This window comes from Sphaeroforma arctica, assembly GCF_001186125.1.
Source record: "Sphaeroforma arctica JP610 unplaced genomic scaffold supercont1.148, whole genome shotgun sequence".
Lineage (NCBI taxonomy): Eukaryota > Ichthyosporea > Ichthyophonida > Sphaeroforma > Sphaeroforma arctica.
In genome coordinates this window covers 87,765-101,887 of record NW_014040410.1, presented here as the reverse complement: position 1 = coordinate 101,887, position 14,123 = coordinate 87,765, and the positions used below count along the sequence as shown (strand labels likewise).

At 41.2% G+C, this 14,123-nt stretch overlaps 2 protein-coding genes across 2 annotated transcripts; one reads left to right on the top strand and one right to left on the bottom strand.

Annotated features, from left to right (window-relative positions):
• The first annotated feature begins 612 nt into the window (after positions 1–612).
• SARC_03054 (beta-centractin) lies at positions 613–7,650 on the top strand. Its single transcript, XM_014303169.1, has 10 exons — positions 613–681; positions 1,231–1,355; positions 1,659–1,732; positions 2,441–2,565; positions 3,574–3,708; positions 4,007–4,091; positions 5,201–5,341; positions 6,275–6,419; positions 6,919–7,055; positions 7,426–7,650. The coding sequence occupies exons 2-10, from the start codon at positions 1,340–1,342 to the stop codon at positions 7,489–7,491; spliced, it is 924 nt and encodes a 307-aa protein (XP_014158644.1). The 5' UTR covers positions 613–681; positions 1,231–1,339; the 3' UTR covers positions 7,492–7,650.
• A 765-nt stretch (positions 7,651–8,415) lies between these two features.
• SARC_03053 (hypothetical protein) lies at positions 8,416–10,051 on the bottom strand. Its single transcript, XM_014303168.1, has one exon. It carries the CDS (start codon positions 9,960–9,962, stop codon positions 8,526–8,528), a length of 1,437 nt encoding a protein of 478 aa, XP_014158643.1. The 5' UTR covers positions 9,963–10,051; the 3' UTR covers positions 8,416–8,525.
• Between the last annotated feature and the right edge of the window lie 4,072 nt (positions 10,052–14,123).

The following is a 14,123-nucleotide window of genomic DNA, read 5'->3' as shown; positions in this document are numbered from 1 at the left end:
GTATATGTTTATATATGTCTATATTTTTAATGTTTATATCTATCGGTATATATATATGTATATAAACAAACCTTGATATATTTGTGTCTTTGTCTTTATTTGTGTCTGTGCGTGACTTTTTGTCTGTTTGTAATGTCGTGTCTGTGTACGTATGTATGTACTTATGTTTGTATGTATTTTATAATTGTATATATGTATGTATATGTATATGTATATATATATATATATATGTGTGTGTGTATATGTATATATATATATATATATATATATATATATGTATATATATATATGTGTGTGTGTTTGTATTTATATATTTATGTATAGATACATAAGGGAAAATTAGATACAAGTATGTATTATATATATATATATAATATAATATATATGTATATATTTCTTTATGTAGGTATGTATGTATGTGTGTACGTATGTACGTATGTATCTGTATATATGTATATGCATATATGTGTGTGTTTGTGTGCGTGTGTTTGTACATTGTAAACATTATTTTTAGGATCTTCGTTTCGAAGACAATGTATTATAATACATATATATATATATATATATATATATTTATATCCCTGCAACTTATCATTTCACTCTTTTCCATTCCTAGGGGTCGGGAACCATTAAAGCGGATTTGGCTGGAACGGGCAAACCGCGATATGTCTTTCCGAATATGTATGTTATCCTATTGCAGTTGTGCTGTCCTGAATGCCTATAGTTCATATAATCACTGTTTGTGTGCTATCATTAGCCTATAGTTCATATAATCACTGTTTGTGTGCTATCATTAGCCTATAGTTCATTTAATCACTGTTTGTGTGCTGTAATTAGGACACTGCACTTGAGTGACAAAGCCATTAAATGCTCATAGATCTGCAATTGAACGCGTATCTGTGGAGCGGATAGAAACGAGCGAATGCGAACACACTCAGTACTTACACAGGGCCAATCGTACGGTGAGGGTTCAATGAAATACAGTACGTGCTAAACGTTGTTAGATTATTCTCATCCCAATATATACATTAGAAGTACTATAGCAGTAGTGAAGTATTTGGGAGGTTGTTGATGTACTCACAGTGGAGTGTCAACGATAATCAATCGATTGCATGCCATTAGAGAGGTTAGAGAGATGGCATAATATTTAAAGTAGTAGTCTCTCTATTTAAATGAAAGTGTCAGTGATGAAACCTGAAACATAGAGCATGACACTACCTCCAAACACAGTGTGGGAAGGCCACGGTATCGCAAATGTCTACCCAAAGGATTAGAAGGCGACTACTTCGTGGGCAAGGTGGCGGACGATAACAGGGGTCTTTTATCGCTCAAGTATCCCATGGAACACGGCATAAGTATGTGGCAATGTCTGTGTATTGGAGAGTTGGCAATTGTGAGATAAATATATAGATATAGATATATATACAGATACATATACATACTTTAGACGCGTTGTATAAGATGTCAATTCTCGTACCACTATCCGGATCCACATAAAGAATATGCAGCTGAGTGCGTGTATGTGTTCACAAGCCTTCTTTGTGTAGTCGCAGTTCGTTTCCACCGCCACATCCGGAAATGATGGGACACCGATGTTTACATATGATCACAACCCACCTGCTAAAGCCCTTACTCACTCAATGGCACTGTTTCATTAGTTGACAATTGGACGGATATGGAAAAAGTGTGGCAGAGTATATATGAGGACCATCTGTACGTACAACCAGAAGAGGTACGTAATCCACCACTTACTCTCATGTGCCCAATCACATTAGAGGATAAAAATAAATGCATATCTCATTCGCGGTTATCATCATGGTCGAAGATATCCAGTTGTCAGGTTTGCGTATATATGGAGCAAATATGTCTGTGCAGACGCTCAGTGGTGTATTCAGTATTTATCTACATGCAGATATGTATGTTGCACTCTATGTGCGTATATGATTGTTTTCGAATGATTTGTAAGTAGAAACAACGTTTACAACATGTACACATATCATCATTTGACCTATCTAATGACACATACATGTAAAACCAAGAACATATAGATTACACCTGTACATGTATATATTGATATATATTTAGTTGTGTATGTGATTACTAAATGTATCAAAAATAGAACTATGTATACCCTTCAAAAAAGTTAATTACATCTCTATATGTATATATATATATAGCATACATTCTATATATATATATTTATATTTATATTGTATATTATCACTAAATGTATGAAAAAAGATCCTTCCAAAGAAACAACATAGATATATGCTGAATGCTTCAGTATATATCTATACACCGATATACTCGAGAGGATAACTAAGGTTTGATCCTGTGCATGTCTCCAAACCCTATCCGTAGCTTTCCCATGGCACGGCTGTGTCCATTACTAGTGTACTATCACACATATTATAACAATGCTTCTGTTTTTGGATTTCAGCATCCCGTTCTGCTTACAGAAGCCCCTCTGAACCCGATTAAAAACCGGACCAAAACATTAGAAATATTCTTCGAGAAACTCAACGTGCCGGCCATGTTCATCTCGTTACAGGCCGTTCTGAGTCTGTAAGTGGCATCACACAACGTAACATAACACAATGTAACATCACACTTATAACATCACACAATGGAACATTACACAATGAATGATCACACAATGTAACATCACACGATGTAACATCACATTTATAACATCACACAATGTAACATCACTCAATGTAACATCACGCAATGTAACATCACGCAATGTAACATCACGCAATGTAACATCACGCAATGTAAGATTACACAATGTAACATCACGCAATGTAACATCACTCATTGTAACATCACTCAATGTAACATCACTCAATGTAATATTACACAATGTAACACCACACAATGTAACATCACGCAATGTAACATCACTCAATGTAACATTACACAATGTAACACCACACAATGTAACACCACACAATGTAACATCACTCAATGTAACATTGCACACAATGTAACACCACACAATGTAACATCACGCAATGTAACATCACGCACTGTAACATCACTCAATGGAACATCACGCAATGTAACATCACTCAATGTAACATCACTCAGTGCATTGGTATGACTCTCCTGCTTGGCAAAATGTTACACAAACACGTGTCACTCTTTGCGGCGCACTTCGCAATGACATACACTGAACGATAGAGATAGAGATATAGGTTTCCTGTGGTAGACTTGAGTTGCCAGAGACGTTGGTCTCGCAGCAGGTGGTGCTGAGGCTGTGTGCGTTATCTTCGATTGGTGTGAGTATTCTGTGTATGTGACTGAGCGAACCCGAATGTGGGACTGGCCATGACGTGTGTGTACCGGATGGACTGGTGATATGCCGTTCTGCCCAGGGGAGGGTAGGCCCAGAAGTAGTGTACTTTATATTAGGCAGTCACCTTGTCGTGCTCTACATATACATACATATGTGTACGTTATATTAATCAGTCACCTTGTCTTGCTATACATATACATACGTATGTGTACACACACGTGTGCTTGGTCTCCGCACTCACCCTCTGCACATATGCTGACGCATCTGCACAGGTATGCCAGCGGTAGGACCACGGGTGTGGTGGTGGATAGTGGTGATGGGGTGTCACATGTCGTGCCTATCTACGATGGTTTCGCCATTGAACACGCCATCACACGGTCGGATGTGGCAGGACGTGACGTTACCAGGTGAGTGCTCGAATGGGGCCTGCTTGTCTGTATGTATGTTGGTGTGTGTGTTCTCTGGGCGCAATTGCCGTGTATATTTGAATAGGTCGGACTTTGGTTATACTGGTGTACTGTATGTGTACATATGTATAGTACACGACTGATACGAATACAACCACTTGTACTACTAGTACTACTCTATGCGCGATAAGAGTAGGGAGAGTGTGTGTGTATGTGTCTGTGATGTTATTTCTATTTGCGTCTGACACCCCATCCATCGCCTGGCTGTGTGTGTCTCTCTTTTCTCTTGTCTCTGCAGGTATCTGCAGCAGTTGTTACGGAAAGAAGGGGTTGGACTGCACACTTCAGCCGAGTTCCAGATAGTGCGAGAAATAAAGGAGAAGGTATCGTGTGGGTGTGTGGTTGTGTGCTCTGCTGTTACTGTAAGTAGGGTGTGTTGTAGCTGTTAATAAGGTTGGTGACACAGCCTACTACCACACTCGGCTCAGTCACAGCACCAGAGACCGCCAGCGGCCATTTGTGTATACACGTGTGGGTCATCACTCGCCATCCCCACATCTCGGTCTATGCGTCGACTTTCGTGTAGAGCCTGACCACCCTCCGTGCACGTGCGTATCATATCCAGTGCGACACCCCATGCTATCCAATCCAATACAATATCAATATAATCCAATCCAATATAAAACAATATAAAACAATATATTACAATGCAATACAATGCAATAGTCTGTTATCGTCTACACACGCCATACGCACACATACATTGCCTGTGCATCCGTACACCACTACTCACAACACTGTATCGGCCAGTGCTCCTCACACGCACGTGCATGCGTTCAGTTGCAACGCGCCTCCCATACACTTCCCTCGACTGTGGGTGTGGCTGTTCCCGTACACGTCTCTCGTGTGGTGTGAATGTAGCGTTTACTATACTATCCCATGCCTTCAACCCCGTAAACCTCTTGAACCCTATACTTTCGTGTGGTGTGAATGTAGCGTTTACTATACTATCCCATCCCTTCAACCCCGTACACCTCTTGAACCCTATACTTTCGTGTGGTGTGATTGTAGCGTTTACTATACTATCCCATCCCTTAAACCCCGTGAACCTCTTGAACCCTATATGTCCACCGCTATGCATCTTATGTGCACACCACTCTCCTACTCGGTGTGTCGTAGTGGCGTATGTGGCACTCGTATCTGCCTGTCATGCACTTACGTCTGTGTACTACGTATGTCTCATGTGCATTGGATTGTCATGCGTTCACCCAAATACTCCTCACATTGCCATGGTTCATCAGATACTTACTCGGATGATATGCTTGTTACATTCCCCACTCCTTTTGCGTAGATGTGCTTCCCATTCACTGTATCCCATTAACCACTCATATTGCGTAGATGTACTTCCCATTCACTGCATCCCATTAACCACTCCTATTGCGTTGATGTACTTCCCATTCACTGTATCCCATCTACCACTCCTATTGCGTAGATGTGCTTCCTATACCCTTCGAGTAAGGGTAAGGTGGATGCCAGTGGTAGGGCGATGGACGTAGATAACGATGCCGAAAAGTACAGGTTACCAGATGGCGAGGAGGTCTCTATAGCACATTGCAGGCATCAGGCGCCAGAGGTATGGCTCCATGTGTCTGTAGACGTATGCGCGTGCATCTAAGGCAATCCACACACACGTGCACCTGCTGCTGTGTGTGTGTGTGTGTGTGTCTCGTTGTGTTGTGCATGTGCGTGATCATCTGACTCCAGAGGTACGCATGTACACGTAATTAGAACCTCCTACGATCGTTAACCCGGTGCTGTGTGTGTGCTTAGTGATAAGTGACGCACAATCCACAAACGCTGTTGTTCGTTCGCATCCATTTTTTTATTACTGAAGTTTAGTGTGTTCAAAGTATATTTGCATAAATATTTTATGTTATAAGTTTGTGTAGTATGTTTGGTGTGCTCGTCATCTAATCTATCGTGTGTTCATTCGAGTCTTTCATGTTATAATTTTGTGTAGTATGTTTGGTGTGCTTGTCATCTAATCTTTCGTGTGTTCATTCGAGTCTTTCATGTTATAAGTTCGTGTAGTATGTTTAGCGTGCTTGTCATCTAATCTATCGTGTGCTCATTTGAGTCTTCCATGTTATAGGTTTGTGTAGTATGTTTGGTCGTGTGTTCATTCGAGTCTTTCTTGTTATAATTATGTGTAGTATGTTTGGCGTGCTTGTCATCTATCTATCGTATGTTAATTCGAGTCTTGCATGCTATGAGTTTATGTAGTATGTTTGACGTGCTTGTCTTCGTGTGTTCATTTGATTCTTTCTTGTTGTAAGTTTGTGAAGTATGTGTGGTGTGCTTGTCATCTAATCTCTCGCGTGTTTAATCCTTTTGCATGTAACATAACCGTATCCGCCTACATCAGGACTGCTCATTGTCCGTCATATATGCATAACCCCATCCCCTGATGTTATCAAAGCAAACCTAATAGGTTTATTACTGCAACCGCTGAAGTACCTGTGTGCGTATCTAATACATCTGCGTTGATCCGTGCTACACCTTGCAGGTGCTGTTCAAGCCGGATCTGATTGGCGCGGAATACGACGGTATACACAACAATGTTCTCAGGACCATCAACGAGTGCGACCGTGATTTGAGGGACAACCTCATGAAGAATATTATACTGAGCGGAGGCACCACAACCACGCCAGGTAGGTACAAGACGCTCTGTTATGCATGTGCAGGACAACTGATATTGTTCACCACGCCGCATTAGAAGTGTTCTGCATGTGCATGAAAAGTTACTTTGTTATGCATGTGCATGAGAAGTTACGGTATGCATACTTGACTATGTTCCCGTGGCTCTGTGTGTATGTTTGTGTGTCTACTCTTAGAATGCTGCTTGCTACAGACCTTATGGGTTGAGAGTGGGAGTCGATTCCTGATCAATCCATTGTAGGTTTGTGCTCGGATTTGCCTCGTTTGATTGCGCGCATTGATGTGTACATGCAGCATTTCACTATGCACAATCACACGTACGTGTATCTGTGAATCTATGTAAACGTATGTGCACACACATCAATGTGTACGCTTCTATATACCCGTGTACCGGTGTATTCGTGCGACCCCTACATACAAATCTAACCCCTATTTTTCCAGCAAGTTCACCATGATCTTTAAAGAGTCTCCCTTGTCCAATCATATCTCAAGGTTTTGGCGCGAGATTAACCAATGAACTGCATCGTAGTCGGCCAGGCAACGACATCAAAGTAACGGCACCTAAAGACCGGTTATACTCCACCTGGGTGGGAGGCTCTATCCTAGCCTCGTTATCAACTTTCAAGCAGGTCAGTGATCTTTGTCCGTGTCTGTGTCTGTGTCTGTGTCTGTGTCTGTACACATACGTATGTGTGTGTGTGTGATTTAACGTGTTGGGTGGGTTCGCTGTGCGAAAGCGAAGCGACGGATTCATGCAACCCTTTGCTGGGCAGTTTTAAAATGTGCACGCGTGTATGTTTTTGTTTGCCTCCTTCATTATGGCTTGAATTTGCGAAGGCTTTAGCATGCATTTGGAGTCGAGTAGACATGCCCATGTATCAACATCCTTTATCGCATTCCCACCTCGGAAGTACCTACGTACGTAACGCATTACCATTTTGGCGTGTCTATACTATTAAGTGATATCAAATAATTAAACCTGGTATTCATTTGCCACAGATGTGGATATCACACTCCGATTACGACGAATACGGAGTGCAACGAATGGTGGAGAAACTATTTTAGATCTGAGAAGATGCATTCATGTGCTACATTTCGAAATGGACTGAACGTACTAGTGAAAGAAATCAGACCACAATAAATATAGTAGAACGTGATACAAGGCCGTGTCCATATGATTTCGATACTGAGACTGTTGTTGTCTTTTATCTAGCATGTTAAAACTATTTGTGCGCAGACAGATTTGCTATATAGCCGCACAGATATACTGGTAATGACGGCCACATCACTACGTTCAAATTCTCAAAACGCTCGTGTATCCTACTGACTTCTATCTAGCATGTTGTAAGTATTTGTGCGCTGACAGTTATATTATATAGCCATATACACATACTGGTATTGACGGCTACATCAGTACATTCAGATTCTCGTAACGCTTGTGTATGTTGCTGACTCTAATCTAGCATGTTGGAAATGTTTTGTATGTTGACAGTTTTGTTATATAACCGTATACACATACTGGTATTTACGGCTACATCAGTACGTTCGAATTCTCAAAACGCTCGTGTATGTCGCTGACTTCTATCCAGCATGTTGGAAATGTTTTGTATGCTGACAGTTATGTTATATAGCCGTATACACATACTGGTATTGACGACTACATCTATCAATCGCTCGCGTATAAACTAGATGTTGAATAGATCTTGAGCTGTTGACTCGCATCTATGAATAATTTGTAAATAGATCTCAAGCAAACATATGATATGAATAGATCTAATCCAGTAGAGCAGCTGATACACGTCTATGAATATGCATAGTGAACTGAACAGATCTCAAGCAGTTATGCGACAAAATCTAAACAGAACTAAAGATAATCTATCATACCCGCCGATCTTGCCTATGCGTGTTGTACATTACTTGGATCCTAGTTATAAAACGTGACTAGTAAAGCTAATACACTTTGGAAAACTCTTGATCAAGAATGGTGTAACGCGAGAACGAGAAAATATTTTAATTTTACTAACACGATAGTTCTATGACCTAATTACTAATCAAAGCTATGAACTATATAATATTCTGTGGTTTAGGTACATAATGAATTACTTGATCTTCTTAGTCTCCATGGCCTTAGCTTCCTCAAGCAGCTCACTGAACTGTGCTTCAAACTTATCCACAACGGCACGAGAACCTCCAACCAAGTTACCCTTCTCCGTTAGCAAACCGAAGAACACTTTACCGTTGTACGACATAACACCCATACCCAAACTTGATCTGTTAATCTGAGGAATCATGGGTGCGTATTTCGTTAGCTCGTGCCCACCGATCAAAAGAGGAGCGGCTGGTCCGGGCACATTGGTAAGTACAGCCTGCAGACGGTTACCTCCTGCGTCCATTAAGTAATTGTTGAACGCATGCAGCATTTTAAGGAAAAGCTTGCTTCCATACAACGCGTTACTACTGGAATAGCTTACTGAAGGCATGGGAGATAGCTTCAGCATGTTCATTCGGTTGTGTAGGAAGGCCATACGAGCCTTAGGATCCGCTACACTAGTAGGCAAGAAGGTTATAGCCATGGTGGCTTTGTTAGCTAGACCCTCATCGTTTACACTGCGCATAGAGAATGGGATACCAACAGTCAAGTCCTGGATGGGCTCGTTATTTTCCACCATGTATTCACGAATAGCTCCAGTGGCGACTGAAAGAACCACATCGTTTACTGTCATGCCAAAAGCGTTCTTGATAATTTTGACATCTTCTAGCGGAACACCTTCAGTCCAAGCAACTGACTTAATACCCTCAGCATTGGGTGCAGCCTTGGTGAATGAAACTTTGGGTCTAAATCCTAAAACCAAACCATCCCACAATGCCATAAGTAAACACTGGAGTGTAAACAGCAGCTGGAAGATGAAGGCTTGCAATTGCTTCAAGTAGTTCACTACGACCATTTGAGTGGACTTCGTGGACATCTTGTTAGACGAAGCACTGCTGCGACGTCTCTTTTTCTTGTCACCTCGATTGCCTACTGAGTACTGTACTTGTTCAGTTCCCTTGGTGGTAGTTACACTGAGAAGCGCACGGATACTTCCCTGCCCGTCTGTTATGGCATGGTGCAGTCTATACACCATGATACTGCGGCCATTGGCGAGTCCCGTCAACAAGTGGCAGTCCCACAAAGGCTTACTTCGATCTAAACTAGTACTTAGAATCTCACCAGCTACTTTCTCGCAATCGCTTTTGGTACCATTGCCACCCAAATTGTGCTCGATACAGTGATCCTCAATTTTAAATTCGGGGAAATCTGTCCACATTACATCACCGGTTTTTGGGTCTCCAACGACAATTTGTCTGTATCTACGATATGCCTCGGAGACCACGAATGGCTTGTTAAGATCTATCGCCTCTTGTAGCGTCATTTCAGTGGCAAACTCCCAGATGCAAGCGATGTTCATAGGAAGAGCCTTGCGCTCGGATATGAGGAACAAATTGTCAAGGGGAGTGGCACGCGATTGCGCGACGACCGACTTTTGATTCACCATATTTCGATAGAGAGCTGAATACAATGTCAATTAGAACTGTATGTTAGAATATGAATTCATCTCGTCATGAAATCACGCTTTATATAATGGTGTTTCTCACGTGACGCAATTGTTTGTTGTCCAGAGTTTATATGCTCATGTGCCGATACCCCGATAAAGTGACTAAAAAAATTTAAAATGTAAACTGAGTGAGAGTGAAGTATGAAATGCCTCTCGACAATCGAGATTCGAGAGGCTTCGACGAAGTGACGAAGTGCGGGCTATTTCTATCGTTGTTTGTAATCTTTTCGTGTTTGGTCGTGGATTGTGGGCTTTTGGCTTCGATGAATAATAATAAAGGATGACACATAATAATTATAATATATTGTCATACTCCATAATACAGAGATAGGATTTTGATTGGTATTTATTATTGTTTCTACCCTGACTCACGGGAAGTCGTCAGTCGAGACCAGACTCGAGTGTTGACTGTCGCGGCACAGGTCACACACAACTGGTACGGACACAAGTACTCGGGAAGTTGAGCACTAAGAATTCGCGGCAACTTTCTTGTCCTTGATCACCTTTAAATCGTTAGTCTGAGGCTTTTTGGGTAGTTTGGACTTTGGAGTCTTTGGACTGGACTCTGGACCAGCACTCTAGTTGGGATTTCTGATAAAAAAATACAACTCAATGTACTCATCACACAAGCCACACACACTGAAAAGTGAAATATTTATTTTAATAGAACCAATGTCAATGAAATATCGAGTTCTTCTATCATTTCGCCTGTGTTTTGAACTTTTGACCACCAGACCAAAAATAAATTTCCAGCCAAAAAAGCCTTCTCTAATTTCATTGGCTAAAAACTTAGTATTTTTTTAAAGACGGCTTCGAAATGCGCTTTCATGTTCTTCAGCGAACCACAACTTGAAAAAACAACACGGGTCGGAGAAAACGCAATTCAAATTTCAATATCCGTCCATTTGTGTGATGAACCACTAAACTGAGCTATTGACCTAATAATCGTCGTCCAGTTCGTTGACTCTCTCCATATTTGGTATAAAAAAAGTTTTAAAAAAATGTACTGTTTGTTTTCTCCAACAACATGGCTATGAAAGTCTGGGACTGGGACTTGTGCCTTGTGGTCTGTGGACTGTGAGAGTCTGTGCCTGACTGACTGTGGGTGTGGAGTTTGTGGAGTGCGGAGTGTAGACTATGGTGCTAACCTTACAAAGTTACTAGGTCACTGTATAAACGTTAAACCTTTAAGTTTTAATTGTTACTTTTTGGAATATAAAAGTTATAACTTATTTTTGGGGCAATATATGAGTTTTAAATTTGCACTTGAAAAGTTGTCTTACAAGTTTCAAAATATGGGCCTAAAACTATTTTTAGCCAATCAAAAATAGGACAAAATGGCTTATATAGGTATAAAAGGTGTCCTTTAACGTAAAAAAACATACAAATATAAGTTATAACTTAACTTTATCTCCTGGTTGAGTCACTCTGAGGCCTGAGTGCCCGACTGACCTCACAGGCTTATCACGGCTTACCAGTTTAGTGTTTACCTGATCTTGACGAGGCTGACGTACTCGAGGCTCACGTCCTCGAGGCTGAAGCTAACTGGCTGGGCCGGGAATCTGGGACTCTTGGGAGCCTGGGAGTCTGGGACAGCTGGGCTAAGCTCAATACGTTTTTCCGATGCGATAAACTTTAAACGTAAACGCAACAAGGTTTGTTTTTTAAGCGTTTTAAAATATATCGGGGGCAAATCGGCCTTGAAAATTTTCCAAATTTGCACCTGAGAAATTGAACTTTTTTAATGGAAAGACGATTTGAAACTATTCAAAACTGACACAAAGTGAAAAATAGGACAATTCGTGACATTTAGGCCGCCTCCAAAAATGTCCCTATTTGGAAACCCATAGGACTATTAAAAACCCTAAAACTTTTAACGTAAACGCTTCTTTTGCGTTTAAACGGGAAACGTAATAAGGTTAGCAGCTGGGTACTCTAACTGGGGAGTGCCAGTGAGGCAGTAAGCTATATGTTCACTCCGTTGCCCCATTGGGGACGGGAGCTTTTTTTTCTTTTTCTTTTTTGTGATGACTGATGAGAGACTGAGAGACGAGAGACTGATCACAGTGACCACTGAGGCTCTGAGTCTGAGGGACTAGGCCTGACTACTGAGGCCCAGAGCGGCTGAGCCGTTCCGATTTTTAGAAACAATAAAACAGCTTTTTTTTTTGCTCTAATAAATTGCTGTAAATCATCGTACTAGCTCGGAGCAGGTTATCATCGTCACGTTTTTAACACACGTTTTCATGGCCCTCTGGATTAGGGTCTCTGCTAAAGTCGTCGGAAGAAACCTGATTTCTGCTCGCGACCCTAATCCAGAGGGCCGTGACATTTTGTTTTGTTATTTATTTGAAAGAAAACAAACCGTAAATTTGGGTTTAGTATTTCATTTTTTAACATCATATAGCCTTCTGAAAATTATTAGACACATTTATTTGTTTGTTTTTACAAAATTAAACATTCGAACCATTTCTTCGTTTAGTTCCACGTTTACCTTATTGACGCTAAACGGCTTCATGTCGCAAGGCCATTAGGTCAATAGTGAATAGACTGTAAGAAAAGAAGCGCAATATGTACGCTCGCTACGGGTGTGCCCTGAGCAGTGTGCACTGTGCAGTGTGCAACTGTGCATTGTGTGTAGGGTGTTCTATGGTTTGTGCTTGAACTTGGGTGAGCGTTTTTATTAACGTATATCCCGGGTTTGTACTGTATTCCATAGGTCAGAGAGTGCAGAGCCGCCCTCGGAGGCGATACTCAATAGCCTACTTAAAATTTCACCTCTACTCTCACAAGAATAGAGAGTCTACTCTAGAGTAGTATTTGAGAGAGAAACAACGATTTAGAGCATAAACATCGGCTGTGCTAGACTGTAAGTGTGTCCATTCTGATCCTGTGATTCTCCAATCACCACGTTGTTCATACTTCATAGTATCGGTTTTTTATTATAAAGTAACCCTTATTTTGTTTTTTTGTTTTTTAAACAAATATATATATATACAAACAAACAAAGACAAGCAAAGGCTTTTCAAACCTGCGTTTTCACTTCTGAACTGAATATTTGTCCTGCACAATACAGTTTGCGAGGCGCCGCCGCCCCAGAGGCCCAGAGTCTCAGACCTTGCCCAACCCCAGGAGAGTGCAGAACTGCAGTGCAGACTTATGTGCAATGCAAGTTCGGTCCTTCTCCTCTTGAACCCTATATTTTCGTGTAGTGTGAATGTAGCATTTACTATACTATCCCATCCCTTAAACCCTGTAAACCTCTTGAACCCTATCTGTTCACCACTGTGCATATTATGTGCACACCACTCTCCTACTCGGTGTGTCGAAGCTCTCCATCTCCGAACGTGCTGATCCCTCCCAATCGGCTGCATTTGACATCTCATATATACCTTTGTATGTTTTCGGTTCCATTGCTACAGTTGCTGAATTGACAGTGTGCGTAGTGCAAGGATTTCTTCTCTTACGGCGGCTATCGTGATACCAGTCGACATTATTATCATCTATCGCAAGGTCCCGCAGTTCTCGAGAGACTTGGCGACCTTCTGCCGTTCTTCTAGCTATGGTTGCTTCGAGATCATGTTGTGTTTTGGGAGTCTCTGTAGAAGCCTCCCATTCGACGGTATGTGCTTCACTCTCAGCAGGTTGTTGTGTTGACGATGAAGTTATTTGTAGTAGTTCTGAGCTGCTCGACTTGTGCGTCACAGTGGGCTGGGCTTGTTGGCTAACCATATCTTCCGTTGTCGATGTTGTCCTTGCGTTTGTATGGAAATCGACATTCTCGATTTGGAGGAATGTACTCCTGTTCGTAGTGTCAGGTGGTGTGATAGCGGTTGTAAATTTATTGTCTTCCCAGACAAAGAATTTATCTTCGAATATATAGACGACTCGGCTTTGTAATAGACGCCTGGTCAGAGGTGGGTATATACGATACGAGTCAGGTGTTGTGTCCAAGGATTGTAGAAATACGGCCTCCGGTCAGTCTAAAATATCAAGATTAATTGAGATAATACATTGGTTTTATTATATATTAAATATTTTAATACAAACTCTTTTCCAATATTTCCAAAGTGTTCTATATTCACTTTGATGGCTCAATAG

What these genes read in the sequence shown, in the direction of transcription:
- SARC_03054 (XM_014303169.1), top strand. An exon ending in TGTACGTACAACCAGAAGAG is followed by an intron (nt 1,733 to 2,440) that starts GTACGTAATCCA and finishes TTTGGATTTCAG; the next exon opens with CATCCCGTTCTGCTTACAGA. An exon ending in TGCGAGAAATAAAGGAGAAG is followed by an intron (nt 4,092 to 5,200) that starts GTATCGTGTGGG and finishes CCTATTGCGTAG; the next exon opens with ATGTGCTTCCTATACCCTTC.
- SARC_03053 (XM_014303168.1), bottom strand. Translation starts at nt 9,962, where the DNA reads ATGGTGAATCAAAAGTCGGTCGTCGCGCAATCGCGTGCCACTCCCCTT.